This window comes from Pocillopora damicornis, chromosome 9 (assembly GCF_964200805.1).
Source record: "Pocillopora damicornis chromosome 9, jaPocDami1.2, whole genome shotgun sequence".
In the NCBI taxonomy this organism is placed as follows: Eukaryota; Metazoa; Cnidaria; class Anthozoa; order Scleractinia; family Pocilloporidae; genus Pocillopora; species Pocillopora damicornis.
Window position 1 is genome coordinate 2,336,570 of NC_142678.1, and position 20,600 is coordinate 2,357,169.

Genomic DNA, 20,600 nt, shown 5'->3' on the forward strand with positions numbered 1-20,600 from the left:
ACAAGGGTTGGGCCCAAGGTGGTCCTTTTACTTTGATTCATAATTTGCATATCCCCAGGGCATTTTGTTAATATTTGTAAATGACTTTGCACAATCCTCTGAAGTGAGCCTAAATTTATTTCTGTTAATAGTTTGTCTGAGGTCACTAAACAAGGCGAGAGATTTAACTAAGAGGTACGTGTCAATATAGAAGCATCGCTAAATTATTGAATTTTTTAAGTATAGATTTTTAAAAGGAAAATCACAAACTGTGAATTTGCAACTTGTTCATCTCACAGAAATCTGCCATGACTTAAAATTGGAAGTCACTGCCATCTTTACATACAGGTTATTGTCCAAAATGTGTGGTCTATGCTGGGTTATAGTGAAAAATTTAAAGAATATTGATAAATGTATAACAAATAGAACGTCGTTGATTGCAGTCATCAAAACAAGAATATTAAGGCTACAGAAGCTTTATCATGCAAAAAAAATTAACAACTACTTGTACCTCGAGATTGATTGTAGCACTTTAATTTTGAGTCATGCCCCTTTTTATTAGATCCTAAATTGTATTTTTTTTTCCTTCAACTTTAACTTTGACTTAAAGTTTTTGAATGCACAAGTGGCAGTTGGGGAAAATGTAATTATTAACAGATTTTAAGTAATGCTAAACATTGTATAGTTGCATTTTAGACTTAAAATGGTGGTCCTCTTAGCATTAACATGATAAGGGTCTCTAAAAATTGAATTGGACAAGTTAAGGTTTGCAGATTGGTTCCACAGAGATATTTCTGATAATTTTCTTTCATTTTGCAGCAAATTTGACAACCTTTGTAAGGAAACTGCAGTGCAAAGCAATGAATTGGTAAGTTTATTTGGACCAAAATGTTAATTTTCTAGAGAAAGAGAGTTCTAATTTCCTTCATTCATGACAAACACAGAATTTTCTTTCAATTATTTTACAGCATGACCTTTTAGTCAGTGTCAAATTCATTTTATAATCTTATAGACTGCAGAGTAGCAATGCATTCATACTACTTCTGTCTCAACTTCCACATGGATGCATTTACATCTGAGTTTACATCACTTTCCTTGCAATATCTACAACAAACATAATCGCAAGCAATGAATTTCAGCTTGAGATCTTTGCAGAATACAAGCTTATGACTGGGTGATGTGTTTTACAATGCTGAATCAACAGTGATAAATTTATTACGTGAGCTTTGCCTTCAAGAAAAGAGAAACTAAGATTATATTAATTATGTACATAAGCTCAATATGTGCAACATATGATAAGTCGGAATACAATAATTTTTTTTTGTGTACGGGTGTGTGTAATATTAATGTATGGTAACTTAATGCATCAAGATTTTTAAGTTAAAACTCAATACATTTATTAATTTTTCTTTTCAATTAATTCTTAAAATTGGATTAGATTTTGGCTGTGTGGAGATTTAGGACAGAAGTTAACCCCTTACACCTTAATATCAGTATGCATATTCTCCATACTGTTCCCTATACAATTCATAAGGTGCTGACAATGAGAAGTTGTTTGACAATCAAGAGTTTCTTCAGCTGGTGATCATTTATATTGCTATTGCCTCCCATGGAAGTGAAGCCATTATGTTGTCCTGTTGAGTTGAGTGAGGGTAACAATAGAATACGAATAACCTCTTTGTCCACAACAGAGTCTGCCAAGTTTTACCTGATATTCCTCGCCATGATAAAATTGGAAAAAAATCTGCTCTATTTATCAATTTAATATTGCTTAGTTCCAAGAAAACTGATATTTGAAATATACACTAATCTATAACTATTCATTAAAAAGTGATAAACTTCCATTGCAAATGTATATACATAAGTTACAAATGGTGCACATTTCCTCAAGAAAAGAAGTCAAGTCTTTCTTTCTGCATCATCACACAACACCTGGTTCTTTCAATGCTATTAAAAAATTGTTCCATATCAGTAGCCATATGCATATGTTGGTTATTTATATCTATATGTTGGTGTCTTAACTGCTTATTTTCTTTGTTTTTGTAACCTTTATTTAATGTTTGATTCAGGGGTGATATATATTATGAAGAATAATTAGATGCTAGTCCCTCTCAGGTGAAAAAGAGTTAACACAGTCTCAGTTCTGGAGGAAATTGTAGTAACACTGTTGCAACTCTTCTAAATGTAGAGTATTGCTGTACATGTAGTTATTTTTCATGGGGTGTCTTTCCTGGATGGAAATTTTATCCTGTATCTTTCAGATGTAAAAAAAGTGAAGTTCTTGACAAAAAACGTTTTGTGCTTTTTGTTTTGTTGTAGGCATCCTCACTTGATGTAAAAAAATCTGCAGCAAGGAAGTTCATTGATTTTGTGAACAATGGTCCCTAGCCTTACCATGGTATGTTTTATCCCTGTAGCTTCAGAGTCTGGTGAACTTTTTAAATTTGTTTGCTGTCTCTTCATATTTTTAAACTAGTGTTTAAATATATTTGGAATTAGTTTTACAGTATATACACAACTTGAGACACTTAATTGCCATTTCAACACAAACCTTCTAACAATATCAAGACATGATCCAGTCCAAGGATGGACAGCAACAACAACCTTAGAGACAAATGTGACTCAGACCTTGGGAAACAAGGGATTAACTGAAAATCTCATCATTTGTCTCATGATACAGAATTATGGTAAAACCAAGCCATCAATTAAAGATCACAATATTATCATTGTTATACTGCTATTCTTTGTAAGACGAGAGGTTAAGTGATGAAATGAAGGTGTTGCACAACAGTGAGGTGCTATGACTAAGAGAGTAACGTAGCATGTATGTGTCAATACCAGTTGGCCATCCAGCTGCATGAATTGGGGTGCTTAAGGAAACAGACTCAATACCTGATAATGACAGCAGAATCACCACAGCTGCATGTTGCATTCATTAACTGATAGAGCCAGACTCTTTATAAACAAAGTTGTTTTGATGGGAAAGCTGATCTGTTTTGTTTCAGTTGTCAATGAGTGCAGAAAGGTGTTATCAGCAGCAGGATTTAAAGAGCTCAAGGAAAAAGAGCACTGGGATATCAAGTCTTCTGATAAGGTGAGAAATGAGAGTTGGGGCTTTTTATTAAAGTTTTGGAAAAGTTGTTGTTTGCACATGACCCAGAATCAAAAAATTGTTACCAGAAATAAAAACTCTGTTGTCTGGGAAATCACATGGTGCGCTTAAAATTGGCCACACCTGTTTTCTTTGAAATGAGTGAGGGACCCGTCTTTATTTTTGTATTTCTGTAGAGGAGGAGGGGAGAATATGTCGGAGATAAAAATTTCTAAAAGCTCCCCTTCCTCCCTTTCAGGCCATAAATAGCAAGTGACCCTCCTCTTCTATTGAAAATTTACATGATGACCTCCCCCTCCCCCTGTCACCTCATATCTCCTCTTATTTGCCTATTAACTGTTAAAATTATGCCACATACAACTATAAGATGATTAATTTGCATAACACCCACCTGAGGCAGTGTACCACTTTTTAAAATGTATCTCAAAGTGCTGACCTCCCCCCAAACTTCTTCACAAGAAGTTTAGCCTCCCCCCTCTAGCCAATCTGAAATAGCCTTGACCCCCCCCCCCCTTCTTTTATGCCTCCCTCTCTTCATACAGAATGACTGGTCAGCTGCCAGTTGTCTTTGTAGGATCATGCAACCTTTCCAGGCTTAATACTTGGACAACTGGTGAAACAGAACTTCCTGTAATATTTTTTGAAAGAACATGAGGAAGCATTTCATATCTTTAGAGTACTTTCCATAAGATTAGAAGAAGGTGGCTACCTCACTAAAGCACCCATTGGAGAGTGATATTAAAAACACTTTCCCTCTTGTTATCCCATTAATTCCATTCAGGATGAACTGGCTTGATCATTAAATATTCATCTCCTTGATAACAATTACTAAAGTGATCATTTTATTTCTGATTAAAATCTTCCATTTGCTGACAATTACATGCAAGCCTGCCCCCTGAGTTTCACACAAAAAGTCCTCTGAAAGGACATATGGTTAATGGTTACTGAAATTTGAGTCAGTATGTTGTTGGAAACTCAAAATCTTTTTTTTTTTTTGTCGGAAATGTGTGAAATATATGGTGGAATATATGATAAGAAAAGATCAGTCATTTTTATCAAGACTATCTTAAAAAGGTAAAGGTTTATTGAAAGAACTCTAGCAGATCTTGAGGAGTTTTAGGTCTCACTTCGTGAGTTTGCTTGAAAGCTTCCAAAGCAAAAACCCAGTGATTCACTACAGAATGACTGCTGGAGCTCTGGCAGGTGCAGGGTATCATTGAAAGCACTGTGTTTAACTAGATATTGTAAATACAATGTAGTAATTGAACACAGATCATCAATGTAGAAACTTACATTGCAATTTAATGCCTTTCTTTTTGTCTTACCCATCATGGGGACCAAAACGGTTTTAGCTCAGCCAGGAGCACTACAGGGGGTGTATGTCCCCAAAATCCTTCCCTTGTTCAAGAGCTTGCCAGCATCATTGACCCTTCTTTCATGCTCACTTGTTATTTCTTTGCTCCATCTAGTATTTTGTGACCGGAAACCAGTCAACTGATGATCGCTGCATATGCTGTAGGTGGGAAGTATGTTTCTGGTAATGGTTTCAGCATTGTAGGAACTCATTCTGAGAGTCCCTGTCTCAAGGTACACATGAAAAAAGTCTTATTAAAAATAGTCACTGTAAAAATCATTCATTTAAGAGAAGAGGTCGCAATGTTTCAAAGATTTTTGTTAATACCATTATGGTTTAAAACTATCTATTTCACAACATGTTTCTAGCTCTTGATCTATGAGAAATTTGGGATAATTTGAGAAAATTATGCAGACCCTGGACTACTGGTATGGTTTTTGCAGGTATCAAAATCTGTGCTGTCTACTTAAGTGAAAGTATTTTTGCTCCCCTTTTTTTTTTTCTTGAATCAATTCTATCTTCAACACATTAAATAAATGTTGAACATCCCTTCTTCCCTCACTGACATGGCAATGCTAAACTACCAACCCAGGGTGTGACCCAATGGATTTTGAACTTCACACCATGGTTTATCCTGTACAATTCATTTATTTATTTATTTGTATAGGGTCCAGTAATAAAGATTAACAGTAATCAACGATATGCAATAACAGCACTGTCCTCAAGCATTTTAAGGCTGATTGCAGAGAAGAGTGAGGTTCCACTGCAGGTAAAAGTTCTGGGATGTGTTACATAAAAAGTGGTCACAATTGGTTACCTTTGCTTGAACTTCTACAAGTATCGAGTAATAGTTTTAATTCTATTGTATCTTGTTTTAATAAAAGGTAATGTGTGTGCAGAACGATTCCACATGTGGAACCACTACAGTCCCCATCCTGTCTGCCAAGCTTGGTTTTTTAACCAAAGGTAATTGAATTTTGTTGTGTGTAAATACTAGCAAAGTACAAATGCATGTTACCCACTAAACACAAGAGTAAAAAGTTGGTTACTTGCAAGCTATGGTCAGATGTAAGACATGTCACTGCCGTCTGTTTAGCTGGTGAGCAGGCTCTTGTGTTTGGGTTACACCATCGGCAGCCACTAATGGAAAAAAGTTGTTGAAACTGCTGCTAAACTCTTATTTTTCTGATAGGTATTTACATTGGTGCAAGCCAGACTGTGCTTTGCAATCATTTCAGGAGTTATCTGCTCCCAGACTCCTTTTTGTTTACTGCCATAAAGCTCTACCATTACAATATCTAAGAATTTGCGGATGTTATGAATTTTATCCGGCATCTAAACATCACTGTCAGAAGTGATATAGTCAGTTTGCAAACAGTCACGCATTCTCAAAGAATTATGAAAAGTGAAATAAGAAGTCAAAGAAGCCAGAAGTTTAAACCAAGGAAAGCAAGTGCGTTATTACTGAGTGAGATTAAGCTAAATATCTGGAAGTACATGGTAAACAAGTAACAAGCCAGATTCATCTCGAGTGTTGCAAACTTTATTTATGATCTGCTTTTAGACCTTGGCGGTCCCCAGCTAGCTATGCACTCCATCCGAGAAATGTGCTGCTCCTCTATTGTACATCAGGAGACACTGCTATTCAAGGTGACAATTTCTTTGCTTAGTAAGGCATTCATAAGCTGGCGTTACATGATATGTCACGCAACGCTATCTTACACTGGGAAGAGGTTGTACGTGATGGTTTCCGTCATGTCGCCCGATATTCATGAAATTATAAGGCACACAGAATCGCCATTCTACTCGTTTTTTTATGGTGGCCGGGAAACGGTGTGTTCTTTGGTCCATGCCAGGCTAACAAGAAAAATGCTGCCAAGGAGCTAGGAGCGCAACCATCGCACTGTATGACCTTTTGGCGTGGTTACTAACATGTCGTAAGCGACAATCGACATTTGTTTACCGGTGTTTTGATCATCATCAGGAGCCATTACCAATGGGCTCCTGTCATCACTGAGTGTTTGGATGGGTGCCAAACCACTATGGGGTTGACCAGTGATTCTCCTTGGCAATTTGTGACATGTGGCGTGACGTATTACGTCAGTTACTGATTTCCCGTATGTAAGAGGAAGCGAGAGCACGTGCTCACCATTAAAAAATATGTAGCTTGTTGTTGTGAACTCTGCGTACTTTTACTCTGTATTTTCGAGAGGACGTCTTGATACACAATTAATTGAGAGTTTTTCTTTTATTCTTTTTTTGTGATATTTTGCAGAGTTTCTTTGAGACACTTCCAACAGTACTGGATTCCGCAGTAGGAGCTGACTAAAGTCAAGCCAACGGCATTCCTGAGCTTCTTTTGATAGTTAGAACAGTGTACCCTGAAAACTCTCTCATTTATCTATTGTTTATTATAATCAGACAGGACGTGTACAGGCATGAAAGGGTGGTTCCCTGGAATTGTGTGCCTTGTTTTGTATTTACAGTCTAAACTCAAAGATTACGAAAAGCACGTGACAAGCACGCAGAAATTTGCACGCCAAGCACAATAAATTTTTGCTCTACTTCTGACTCGATTCAGCTGCTGAATCTCTATCGACAAATTTCTTGAAACTGTGAGTATATATGGATAATATTCATCGTGTTCGTTTTGTGTAAAGTTGCTAATGCGAGGGGTGGCCGAAGACCTAAAACCGAAGACCTCCGGAAGACCCGGATGTAAGCTTATAATATTTCCTTTATTTCAGTACATCTACTGATCAAAAAGACAATTCAAGATTGAGATGTATGTTTAACATTTGAGAACCAGTAATTCCAACCATAGTTGACTCTAGCCGGTTCAATTACTTATCTATTCACCGATTTCTTTTCGCGCACGGCAAATAAAATCAAACCTTAGGTTCTTTAACATTTCTGAGGTTACTATGTGACAAAATCATGCCAAATCTGGAATATCTTAGAGAATAGAGCTGATAGTAATCTTTTAGATATTTAAATAAGTCACGAAAGCCCAAGGATACAGCCAACTCATATGTAGAGAAGTGAGTACAGTGATGAATGAAATAAAAACGAAAACGAATGAGAGAACTGAGTATTCCGTGACTCTTGGAAGCTTACAGAGAAATCTCACGAAATGAAACCGAAAGTACCACGGGATTTATGTAGAGAAGTGAGTACAGCGACGAATGAAATAAAATGAAAACGAATGGAATGCAACCGAAAACACCACGGATTCACTTAAGTTCTTTCAATAGCTCCTCATCTTTTTAAAACACGCGAATATTCAGTTTAAAAAACTAATTTTAAGAGTTTATTCTAAACATCGCCGAACAAAAATTGAAAGAAAAATTCGAGTTTAGGCGAAAACTCAACGGTATTGACTAGAGTCCCACTAGCTTTTCAAGCGCTGTTACAACGCGCTTCCATTTCATCTTCGTAGCTGGCAACTCATCAAATATCAATTTGTAATTTAGCGTTTCAAGCGGTGGCTAAAAATAAACATTTGAAGGTGACCTTTCAGATGAAACACAATCTTCTGCGGAATGTCTCATCTCGAAATGGACTTCCCGTGTGGTAAATCGTCATTGGTCTGTATCAAGTGATAGTACTCTTAGAGTTGTAAGTAGCGTTGTAAGTATCCTTTGATTAAGCTGCGTAACCTTAGCAACATACTCTGACACAATGACATAGCAAGATTGGCGGTCACATAGAAAACTTAGTCTTCTCCACAGGAAGCCCAAGTAACGATAAAAGAATGCCGCGCGAAAAAGGGCTCTCAATAGAGAATTTAACTTCCTAGCGATTTTATGGTTATCAATTGGAAAATAGCCTCGGCGCTCGCGTTATGTGGAAATTTACAGTCAAACCGGATTTTCTTTTGATGGTAACCTGAGATGCTTTCGATTGGGAAATCTCAATGCGATTAGAATTTCGGATTTTTCAATAAAACATGAAATCTAAAGACGGATTTCGACACGACGCCGAGAAATCCTTCCTCAAGGTGGATTTCAGTAAACTAGCAAACGTTGGCAACTTGTTGATGTCAGTTTGAGTGGAGCCAGATGCAACTGGCACGAGCAAGTTTGCCTAGTTCATCTCGTGCCTCAAAGTCTGCCCAGTTAGCAAGTCCCTCTTCCCTGTAGTGTTCTCTCACATATCTTACATCATCAGTTCCACTTACAGTCGTGACAATTTTTTTCGTCCAATGTATAGTAAAACAATTATTAGATTCGGGTTATTAGCTCCAGCCTTCGGCTTCGGTTGATAACCCCTACCTCGACCTTGATTATTCTGGATATCAAAAAAACCTCATCCAATCGTTGTTTATAATCAACTGGCCCCGGTTGTTCGAAGGTTGATACTGTCCACTGGATAAATCTCTATTCGGTGGATAGCGCAGTACGTTTTACAATCACTTATCCTCTGGATAGCGATTTATCCGTTGGATAGCGTTATCCGCTCCTTGAGCAACTGGGCCCTTGTCTTTGGAGGGTATGTCACGCAACATTGGAGAGTGGCAAGTAACAAGGCGAGCTACATGACCTCGTTTCGATTTGGGTTCAGTGCACGCACGCATCGATCTGTCATTCATAACTGCAAATTCTTAAAGCGATCACGTGTCGCATCGGATGATCATTTTGACAAACAACTTGCTGAAGCAAAATCCTTCTCTCTGAGCTGAATTATTCAAGAATCTCTTGAAACGGTGGGTAACATGAATTATTTGTCGTATCTGTTGTAAGCTTAATTTATTGTATTCTTCATCCAAATCTTGATCTTAAAGACTCAAATGTGTTATTAAAGACCAGAGACGATTCTTCACTTCTCTGTACTGTTTACGTACCGTCAAGTCACGAAATCAAATTCAATCAATTTGACTGATTTCGGCCTACGACAAAATGTTTAAGTCCTTTTAACAACTCAATCTGCGCACAGCTATACTTCTCACTTATTATCGCGGAATGTATCTGAATTGTGCAGACTTCATTTCTATCCCAGATGGTCACAGTGGAATTATACTCTTCGTGGTTTTACAAACATAGTTTGATCACTAGAAAGTCTTTTACGCTAAAAAGAACAAACCAAATAAGAAGAAACCGTAAATTATATGTTGAGGTCCAGGTATAGACAGCATTTAAAAATCATTTGATTGCAATAAACGATAAACAGAGCCAAATCCTCGTTTTGACCTTCGTTGACTAGTTACTCTCCAGATACGATTTCAAATGATGCGTGCGACACTCTGTAACACTTATTTCGTACCTTTGGAGTTTTTCCAGCAAACAGTTCTCAGAAGTACAAGTTTTCATAAATATGGTAGTAAGGAAACGAAATTTTTGCTACGGTCCATTTATCTGTCCTGTCCAGACGTGCCTCTTCAGTAATCCGATGCATTCGAAACAACAGAGGGGAATTTTCCCTTTTCAAATGGTTTCGTTTTCCAATGTTTGAGATACCTGTAATCGATAAGCTATCACCGAAACTACCGAAATAACCGAAAGTTAGTAAAAAACGAGTGTATTGAATTGAAAACGATACAAAGTATTAAATTAGTGGAAGAAAGGTGCCGGGAAGTGCCTACTTTAAACTTTCAAATCGGCTACAGTAAAAGAACGAAGGTTTTGATACGGCTGTGACTAAAAGTGGGACGGGGACGTGGGACGGGGACGTGGGACTGGGACTCGGGGACGTGGGACTCGGGGTCGTGGGACTCGGGGTCGTGGGACTCGGGGACGTGGGACTTGGGGACGTGAGACTCGGGGACGTGGGACTCGGGGACGTGGGACGTGGGACGCGGGACGCAGGACTCGGAGACTCGGGGACGTGGGACATGGGACGTGGGACGCGGCGACTCGGGGACGCGCGGGGATTCGGGAACGTGACAAACAAACAGCACCTGAATTTGTAAAGTATAATTTTCGGTGGTCTCGAGAAAGGTGTAATATGCTGGAGAGCTTGTCGGGTGACTCTACATCGAAGGCGTTCGTCGAAGGTAAGAGTACACGGTAATTTTGGTCGGCGGGGAAATTATGAAACCTGTGAATATTGCGAAAGCCCGTGAAAGGATGACATCTAAAAACTGAAGGCAATTTTTGAATAAGACACTAGAATGCGTAATGATGGCGGTGACTAATCAATCTTCTTTAAACAAATCGGAGATTGACTTCCTTGAGGAAAACCTTGAAAATTGTTCTGTTGAAAACCGGTACTTCGTGGGTTATTTCGATGGAAAAAGAGATGAGTTCGAGGATATGCTCGAGAGTTTTCTTCTTAGTAGTTCCACATGCTTTGTAAAGAAGGCCTTGCACTCAAAGGACTTAAATCACAAGAGGTTTTCGAAAAATGGTGGGCAGTTTCTTTTATTTTTAACTGAATTTTTGCTTTTATCAATTCGGTGTGGGCCTCGTAGAGACTCGATCTTTTGAAGGCAATTTTGTAAAAACTTACGCAATGCACCGGGCGGAAAAGTGTTGAAATATTTAAAAGTATTTCATATAAAGGAAAGCACTTGGAAAAAACTCTAAGTGCGTAATCTAGTATACCGAAATACTTTGTCAAATTATGCATTTGCAGCGTCTCCCGTCTTTGAACACAATGGTGGTAATGTACCGATCCAATTTTTCGGCAAACCGTTTACCATCTAAGCAATGAAACTCGGCATTGCTTCCACACACCAACAAAGATGAGAATTCCTTTTGAAAACAGAGTTTGAAATATAGTAAAACGTACCAGTAGCATTCGATTTTTGCATAACCCGCGAAACTGTTTTAATTTTTCTAGGTATTTTAGTGGAGGAATCCATTGAACATTTCGCATACTGAGGAAACAAAATTGGGAAGGTCATTTACATCCATTTACTTCAGAATTCCCCATAAACGTAGCGTGTATACAATTCCTGAAATTCCCGTTCGTTATTTCACGAATCATTTGACGTTTCAGTGTTGACGAATTTTTCGTATTACGTCTCTCAACGGACTCAACGCTGCAAGGAGAATCTTTCTCATAATTTACTTTTTAAGAGACGAAGTTACCGTCTAAAATTCAAACGTTACTGTTAGGCTTATTGGCGCATTGATAACCTAGTAAATAGCTCGAACATACTGAAAAAATTTTTATCTGTTTTTGTATATCTTTATCTGTGAGCCACGTGACTAAACAAAAACAGAGAAGTGTAGTTTGATGGCTTGTTTTCATGAATCTAGGATTTCGGGAATCGCTATAAACTACACGATCGCGCATTAAGTAATATTTCTTCTTCTGATGATTGGTACTGAAAGAAAATAGTAACGGTGTCATGCTATTTTATGTGTGCGTTATAAAAATATTTGTATTCGCATTAAGCTCACGGTAAAAATCCCGTGAAAATTTTTCAAAAGAAATATATATCACAGTAGTTATTTTATGACTACCACAAAATACTCAAAACAAAATCAAGAAACTGCTGCAGGACCTCAAGGCTCATTGGTTCAGGACGATCTTGTACATCTCAGGTTTGAACTTTTCGTGGGAACAAGTGCTGAAGCTTACATAACCTATTTTGAATTTAATGGTTGTACTATAAACTTGTGTATTCGACCCTCGACGAACGCCTCCGATATAGCGTCACCCGAGCTTGTCAGTAGTAGCCGATGATTTCCAGCGTCCATGGTTCGGCCGGATATGTTTTCTTGCCTGTTTGACCGTGAGAACTCTGGGTACAGAATAGTTTCAACGCAGGGGGTTTTAAACATCGTGAGCAGCCATGGAGGATTTTCCTGGTAAGTAACTGTGTTTTCTTCCCTATTCTTTTTTAGCAAGGATAAGGCACGGATGTTTCAAGACCCCCTGCGTTGAAACTATTCTGTACCGAGAGTTCTCACGGTCAAATAAGCAAGCAAAAATGTCCAGCCGAACCATGGACGCTGAAAACCATCGGCTACTACTTACAAGCTCTCCAGCATAAAATAGCTTTCTCGAGACCACCGAGGTGTTGTTTGTTTATCACGTCCCCGAGTCCCCGCGTGTCCCCGAGTCCCACATTCCCGAGTCCCACATCCCCGAGTCCCACGTCCCCAAGTCCCACGTCCCCGATTTCCACGTCCCCGAGTCCCACGTCCCCGAGTCCCACGTCCCCGAGTCCCACGTCCCCGAGTCCCACGTCCCCGAGTCCCACGTCCCCGAGTCCCACGTCCCCGAGTCCCACGTCCCCGAGTCCCACGTCCCCGAGTCCCACGTCCCCGAGTCCCACGTCCCCGAGTCCCACGTCCCCGAGTCCCACGTCCCCGAGTCCCACGTCCCCGAGTCCCACGTCCCCGAGTCCCACGTCCCCGAGTCCCACGTCCCCGAGTCCCACGTCCCCGAGTCCCACGTCCCCGAGTCCCACGTCCCCGAGTCCCACGTCCCCGAGTCCCACGTCCCCGAGTCCCACGTCCCCGAGTCCCACGTCCCCGAGTCCCACGTCCCCGAGTCCCACGTCCCCGAGTCCCACGTCCCCGAGTCCCACGTCCCCGAGTCCCACGTCCCCGAGTCCCACGTCCCCGAGTCCCACGTCCCCGAGTCCCACGTCCCCGTCCCACTTTTAGTCACAGCCTACGGCTATTCCATCTGTCATTCGAGACAGAAGGGAATCATCCTTTCAAACACTTCCATTTTGGGCTTGCTTTGCCATCAACACTGTTATTCCTGCCATAAGCACTTAGAACACTTAAAACAGCGATAATTATAGAAGAAAAGAATTTAATTTTCTGTTGTTAGAGAAACATGAAATTCGAAAACGGATTAACAAGAAATCTTAAAATAATATTCGTTATCTAAAGTTCACATAATGAGCCTTTTCTTGTATTCGAGGCCTACAACTTACCAAAATCACGACGAAACAGAACAATTAAGAGAGGAAGCTGACTAATTTAAAACTTATTAGTACAAAATTTAAATCATTCAAAACGTACATGTACATAAACATACGAACGTTCTCGAAAAACTCAATAAACATTAAGGATTTTCACCATTATTTATCGCCAGTCGATTGGCAAAGAAATAAGGCCCGGACATTGACGGCATTGAACTGCACTTGAATAAGTTAGCTCTTTTAGCTCTTGAGTTGGAATAATGTGTGAAGTAATTTATTTATTTCCTCTAGTTTCGACGCAACCTTTGTTTCGTCAATCTTCGAGTCATCTTTCTGAATTTCATTCTTGATAATTGGATGTTACGTCGAGCTGCGTCAAGAGATTTGAAAATTTATTTCACGTTGCCTCTACAGCTAGAAATCAGTAACTGCTAGCCAGGCGAGCTACATGACCTCGTTTCGATTGGGGCCCAATGCACGCACGTATCGATAAGTCATTCAGGCGATCGGGTGTCGCATCGGATGATCATTTGAACAAACAACTTGTTGGGGCGAAATCCATATCTCTGTGCTAAATTATTCAAGAATCTCTTGAAACGGCGGGTATCATTCATTATTTGTCGTATCTGTTTTAAGTTCAATTTATAGCGTTCTTCGGCCGAATCTTGATCCCGAAGACTGTCGTGTAAAAACCAAAGCCCGGTCCTTCATTTATTTGTACTGTTACGTACTGTTACGTAACGTCTAGTCACGAAATCAAATTGAATTAATTTAACTGATTACAGCCTAAGACAAAATGTTTAAGTCCTTAGAGCCATTTAATGCTTGCTACGATATCAGCGCACAACTGTACTTCTTCCTTAATATCACGGAATGTACCCTAAGCTACTGAAATCGAGCAAACTTTTATTCCAAAAGGTCACAGAGGAATTATACTCTTCGCGGTTTGACAAATATAATTTGATCACTATTAAGTCTTTTACGCTAAAAAGAACAAACCAAATAAGAAGAAACTGTCAATTCTATGTTGAGGTCCAGGTATAAACAGCATTTAAAAAACATTTGACTGCGATAGACTATCAGCAGAGCCAAATATTCAATTTGACCTTAACATATCAAACTCATGGGGTACAAATAGTCTTAACATAAATGTAGTGACCACGCCCACTTCAACAACCCACTCAAATCGACTGTAATTTTCGAATGTTTTACCATCGTGCGGATTCTCAACAGAAAAAGCACGCAATGTACCTCTGAAATATTAAACTATAATATTATGGCTTTCTATTTCGCTAATTTTCCAACTTGAAGGTAAAGTTTTTCCCTCGTCATTTTTACCTTTTCTCCAAGCGGTTGCTTGAAATCAACAAGGCGTTTTTGATCAAAACACGACCGAGCGCAGGGTCTTGGGCGATATCTCTTTTACGCAGGCGCAAATTAAAAATGTACCGCCAGAATCAGAAAGAGGTACAAATTTCCTTTGTTTTGATATGTAGTGTCGAACAAAAAAGCAGATTTACCCTCGTCAAATGGCGTTTACAAACAGCTGTATCTTCCTCCTTTCGATTTTTTTCCTGTTTTGTAAGCGTGAAAGCAGTAGGAGAGGGATCGGGATCATCAGAATAAGCTAAATTCAATGCTGAAAAGGTTCATCTATAATTGCACAATGGGCTAACTGAACAAGAAACAACAATAACGCAAATACGTTTGCGTTGTCGAGCGCACAGACACAGCACGCTTCAGAATTTGAGATTAGCTCGTTACACCGGAACTTTCGATTCTATTTAAGGAAATACGGCATAAAAAACTTATACTGCAACTCTGCAAAAAATTTGAGAAACTCAGGAGTGAAAGATTTGATGTAAGAGCTCATGCCTTTTTTATTGACACTGACACAATTTCTATCGGCTGCTTAACTGTCCGATTTGGCCTTTGCAGTTACAAACACTTATAATCGGACAGATGAAAATGGACAGTGGACTTGAAACAGTCAATTAAGCCACAAATGAGGGCTGATAAGAACCACTCATATTCAAACATCTCTAAAAACTGAGAAAACATATAGTCTGAACTCGCTAATATAAGTCAATTTGTCTCTATTAAGGCCCTTTCAAACGTAAATATCGTTATGGCGATGGAATACAACAAAGAGCAGCTCAACTACTACAGGATTTGTTACGTTGTCACTGATGTATTAACTGAGGGTCTGCGAATAATCTTCAAACAAGAATGGGACAATCTCTACGGTGCAACATCGTCAGGGGAATGGAAGGATGAACCAAGAAATGGAGTGGACTTTAAAAACAAGGAATCTGCTCGGAACCAAAAAAGGAATGCGCATCTCCTTACAACCATGATTGGTGGAAACAGAGCAGAATGGGATTGTACGATGCTTTTCTATGCTATTCTTTACTCAGATTGTATTCACAGCCTCAGCCCAGTTGTCAGATCAAATGTCGATGCCCTCAGAAAGTTTCGAAATGAAAATTTTGCGCACATGTCGGAAGGAAACCTTTCAGACCTGCAGTTTCAAAACATCATTGGCAAATTTGACACTGCATTTCAAACGCTCCGTCTTTCCACAATGAAAATTCAAGAGATTAAGAATCAAACGAGCTTTCCCACGGAGGAACTGAAAGATGTCTTGAAAATGGTTGACGATCTTAGGCAGGAACTTCAGGAGAAAGAGCACGAAAGACAGGTCCTTGAAGATCAGTTAAACAATGATATCTCCCCCTTCTGTGTCCTCCCTCCTAAACCCTCACATGATGTAACAAGTCGCGACCGAGAGGTGGCCGAAATAATGCAACAGCTTAGAGAACTTAAAACAGCAAATAAAGACAGGTTAAGTTACCTTTACATCTCCGGAAATCCTGGAAGTGGAAAGTCTCAACTAGCGGGTCTTGTGACTGAACGATTCTACAGAGAAATTAAAGATCTTCCGAATGGTACCTCATTTGTAATGACGATAAATGGTGAAAGTCCAGATACTGTGCTACAATCGTATGTGGCTTTTTCACGGCGTCTTAAGTGTCCCGAGTACGCGGTGACAACCACCCTCCATTCAGAGGACTTGACAACAAATGAGAAAATCACCAATCTTAGGGCATTGATCGGAACGAAAATTGGGCTTTATACATCGTGGCTGCTCGTAGTTGATAATGTCGCGAGTCTATCACATATGCATGTCCATCTACCCGAAGCCGAAAATGAGATGTGGGCAAGAGGCCAGTTGCTTATCACAACTCAAGACAGTGGGTCAATTCCTCAAGCAAGTTCCTTCAACAAACACATCTCAATAAGCAACGGAATGAATCCTGATGATGTCAGTTGTTTATTGGAAAAGCTCTCAGGAATCGCGGACAAAGAGATGGAAATCAAAGTTGCTCAGGCGTTGGACTACCAGCCTCTCGCCTTGGCAAGTGCCGCCACTTATGTCAGAGAAGTTCGACAGACATCTAATTTTGGCTGGAAAGACTATCTTGAAAAACTTGAAACAGGCCAAAGAAATACCATGGAGACATTCCTTGCCGAAGTCAACCCAAGCTATGCAAGGTCCATGACCACAGCAACAACACTGGCCGTAGAAACAGCTATGGAATCCAACAAAATTATGCATCACGCCTTTAATTTCCTGTCCTTGTGTGCACCAGAACCATTAAGTCTTAATATCATTGAAGACTTCATCACAAGTGTGGATAAAGAAATTCAAAACAAAGAGATGATTCGTTTGAAGATACAAAGGTGCTCCCTGCTGATGTTTGAAAGAGACGAAACTGACGTTTACATTCGTGTGCATCAGGTTGTACATAATTCCATTAGGGCTTTGGCTGCAGCTCATTCGGATGATAAGCACAACGAGGTGGTCAGTGGAGTGATTGGATCATTCGGTCGTTTTGTAGAAAAATATATATCAAGGGACAACGACGAGTCCTATGCTCTAATAAACAGCAGACATGTGACTCATTTGAAAAATTTAGCCCCAGAACTTGAGAGATATTTTTCTAAGAAGGTTATTTCTCAAGTCGACCAAAGTGGCTTTTTGATCAAGCACCATGCGATGGACCTCCGTGGAATGAGTATGTTTTGCTATATGCATTGTGAATACGAAACTTCAAGACGTTTCATCGATATGGCATTAGACTTATCCATTGTCAACGAGCACGACCCTGGCTTAGATATTGCAGATATCTACGGACACGTGGGTGACTTGCACGAAAAGCTGGGCGACCTGAGTCAGGCAAAGGATTATCATGATCGTGCACTAGCCATTTTTCTGAAAAAGCTTGGACCTGACCATGTTGACGTTGCAAATTCTTACAATAGCCTGGGAATTGTACACGGTGAGCTGGGTGACCTGAGTAAGGCAAAGTATTATCATGATCGTGCACTGGCCATTTTTCTGAAAAAGCTTGGACCTGATGATGTTGACGTTGCAAATTCTTACAATAACCTGGGAATTGTACACGGTGAGCTGGGTGACCTGAGTCAGGCAAAGTATTATCATGATCGTGCACTGGCCATTTTTCTGAAAAAGCTTGGACCTGACCATGTTGACGTTGCAAATTCTTACAATAGCCTGGCTATTGTACACAAAGACCTGGGTGACCTGAGTCAGGCAAAGGATTATCATGATCGTGCACTGGCCATTTTTCTGAAAAAGCTTGGACCTGACCATGTTCACGTTGCAAATTCTTACAATAACCTGGCTCTTGTACACAAAGAGCTGGGTGACCTGAGTCAGGCAAAGGATTATCATGATCGTGCACTGGCCATTTTTCTGAAAAGGCTTGGACCTGACCATGTTCACGTTGCAAATTCTTACAATAGCCTGGGAATTGTACACGATGAGCTGGGTGACCTAAGTCGGGCAAAGGATTATCATGATCGTGCACTGGCCATTCGTCTGAAAAAGCTTGGACCTGACCATGTTGACGTTGCAAATTCTTACAATAGCCTGGGAATTGTACACGATGAGCTGGGTGACCTGAGTCGGGCAAAGGATTATCATGATCGTGCACTGGCCATTTTTCTGAAAAAGCTTGGACCTGACCATGTTGACGTTGCAAATTCTTACAATAGCCTGGGTATTGTACACGATGAGCTGGGTGACCTGAGTCAGGCAAAGGATCATCATGATCGTGCACTGGCCATTTTTCTGAAAAGGCTTCGACCTGACCATGTTGACGTTGCAAATTCTTTTAATAGCCTGGGTATTGTACACAAAAAGCTGGGTGACCTGAGTCAGGCAAAGGATTATCATGATCGTGCACTGGCCATTTTTCTGAAAAAGCTTGGACCTGACCATGTTCAAGTTGCAAATTCTTACAATAGCCTGGGTATTGTACACGATGAGCTGGGTGACCTGAGTCAGGCAAAGGATTATCATGATCGCGCACTGGCCATTTTTCTGAAAAAGCTTGGACCTGACCATGTTGACGTTGCAAATTCTTACAATAACCTGGGTATTGTACACGATGAGCTGGGTGATCTGAGTCAGGCAAAGGATTATCATGATCGTGCACTGGCCATTTTTCTGAAAAAGCTTGGACCTGACCATGTTCAAGTTGCAAATTCTTACAATAGCCTGGGTAATGTACACAAAAAGCTGGGTGACCTGAGTCAGGCAAAGGATTATCATGATCGCGCAATGGCCATTTTTCTGAAAAAGCTTGGACCTGACCATGTTGACGTTGCAAATTCTTACAATAGCCTGGGAATTGTACACGATGAGCTAGGTGACCTGAGTCGGGCAAAGGATTGTCATGATCGTGCACTGGCCATTTTTCTGAAAAAGCTTGGACCTGACCATGTTGACGTTGCAAATTCTTACAATAGCCTGGGTATTGTACACAAAAAGCTGGGTGACCTGAGTCAGGCAAAGGATTATCATGATCGCGCACTGGCCATTTTTCTGAAAAAGCTTGGACCTGACCATGTTCAGGTTGCAAATTCTTACAATGGCCTGGGAATTGTACACGATGAGCTGGGTGACCTGAGTCGGGCAAAGGATTATCATGATCGTGCACTGGCCATTCGTCTGAAAAAGCTTGGACCTGACCATGTTGACGTTGCAAATTCTTAAAATAGCCTGGGCATTGTACACGATGAGCTGGGTGACCTGAGTCAGGCAAAGTATTATCATGATCGTGAACTGGCCATTCGTCGGAAAAAGCTTGGACCTGACCATGTTGATGTTGCAAATTCTTACAATAGCCTGGGTATTGTACACGATGAACTGGGTGACCTGAGTCAGGCAAAGGATTATCATGATCGTGCACTGGCCATTTTTCTGAAAAAGCTTGGACCTGACCATGTTGACGTTGCAAATTCTTTCAATAGCCTGGGTATTGTACACAAATAGCTGGGTGACCTTAGTCAGGCAAAGGATTATCATGATCGCGCACTGGCCATTTTTCTGAAAAAGCTTGGACCTGACCATGTTCACGTTGCAAATTCTTACAATAGCCTGGGTATTGTACACAAAAAGCTGGGTGACCTGGGTCAGGCAAAGGATTATCATGATCGTGCACTGGCCATTCGTCTGAAAAAGCTTGGACCTGACCATGTTGCGTTGCAAATTCTTACAATTGCCTAGGTATTGTACACAAAAAGCTGGGTGACCTGAGTCAGGCAAAGGATTATCATGATCGCGCACTGGCCATTCGTCTGAAAAAGCTCTGACCTGAGCACATTAAGGTCACAGCCGCTTGCAATGACTCGGGGCTTGCGCACGTATACCGTTCTATTAATAGTTTCGCTTTGAAAGGCTTGTTTATGCACTTGTCTAGGGGCTGCAAAACTGACGTCAGGCCACCGGGAATAACAGCAACATCAACAGTTCGTCGCGCACTTATCGGCTCGTGAATTCGAGGGTTCTTGTGGCTGGCAGGTTAAATCGCATGGGAGTTTCCTTCATGTTTAAGATGTGGCTTAACTGGTAGTCATGACGTCTCCGGGCCCTCAACACAAACCGATGGAATTCGACGATCTTCTCCTCCATGTCTGCTGGTAGACGCTGCGCCCAAGTTGTTTTCGCTCTCATAGATACAGCGTGGCGACGCTTCCGGTTGTTATACCACCCTATAAATGCCTTGAACTCCGGATCGGAGCTGAGTTCCTTCGCTGTCAACCGGAGCATTATGCTATTAACTGAGAGACCTGCAAAAAATAGAACAGTATAGTGTTAAAGGACAAGGTATTTTAAGTGCACGTGCTGCACGTTAACATTGATCTTCTGCAGCTGGACTGTTCATTAATTGGCGCAAATTGAAGACAAAACAATTCTTTATCGTACCTTGACTTCTTTGATCACTAAACCAGTCTGC

At 40.5% G+C, this 20,600-nt stretch overlaps 1 protein-coding gene and 1 pseudogene across 3 annotated transcripts; both read left to right on the forward strand.

Moving 5' to 3' along the window:
• Nucleotides 1–20,139, forward strand: part of LOC149039617 (uncharacterized) — a 29,871-nt pseudogene extending 9,732 nt beyond the window's left edge.
• LOC149039618 (aspartyl aminopeptidase-like) lies at nt 266–7,971 on the forward strand. Of its 3 annotated transcripts, XM_089181981.1 has the most exons (11): nt 278–622; nt 799–847; nt 1,418–1,472; nt 2,299–2,377; nt 2,985–3,073; nt 3,634–3,704; nt 4,561–4,678; nt 5,113–5,214; nt 5,330–5,411; nt 6,010–6,095; nt 6,721–7,971. In XM_089181981.1, the coding sequence occupies exons 7-11, from the start codon at nt 4,589–4,591 to the stop codon at nt 6,772–6,774; spliced, it is 414 nt and encodes a 137-aa protein (XP_089038107.1). In that variant the 5' UTR covers nt 278–622; nt 799–847; nt 1,418–1,472; nt 2,299–2,377; nt 2,985–3,073; nt 3,634–3,704; nt 4,561–4,588; the 3' UTR covers nt 6,775–7,971. The 3 variants fall into 3 exon arrangements, with proteins under 3 accessions (XP_089038108.1, XP_089038107.1, XP_089038106.1); XM_089181980.1 differs by lacking the exon at nt 3,634–3,704 and having other exon boundaries at nt 283–622; XM_089181982.1 differs by lacking the exons at nt 1,418–1,472; nt 3,634–3,704 and having other exon boundaries at nt 266–622.
• Nucleotides 20,140–20,600: the final 461 nt, after the last annotated feature.

Coding starts and splice junctions, on each gene's coding strand:
- LOC149039618 (XM_089181982.1), top strand. CDS start 4,589: ATGATCGCTGCATATGCTGTAGGTGGGAAGTATGTTTCTGGTAATGGT. Junction 5,412..6,009: donor GCTTGGTTTTTTAACCAAAG/GTAATTGAATTT, acceptor ATCTGCTTTTAG/ACCTTGGCGGTCCCCAGCTA. Junction 6,096..6,720: donor AGGAGACACTGCTATTCAAG/GTGACAATTTCT, acceptor GATATTTTGCAG/AGTTTCTTTGAGACACTTCC.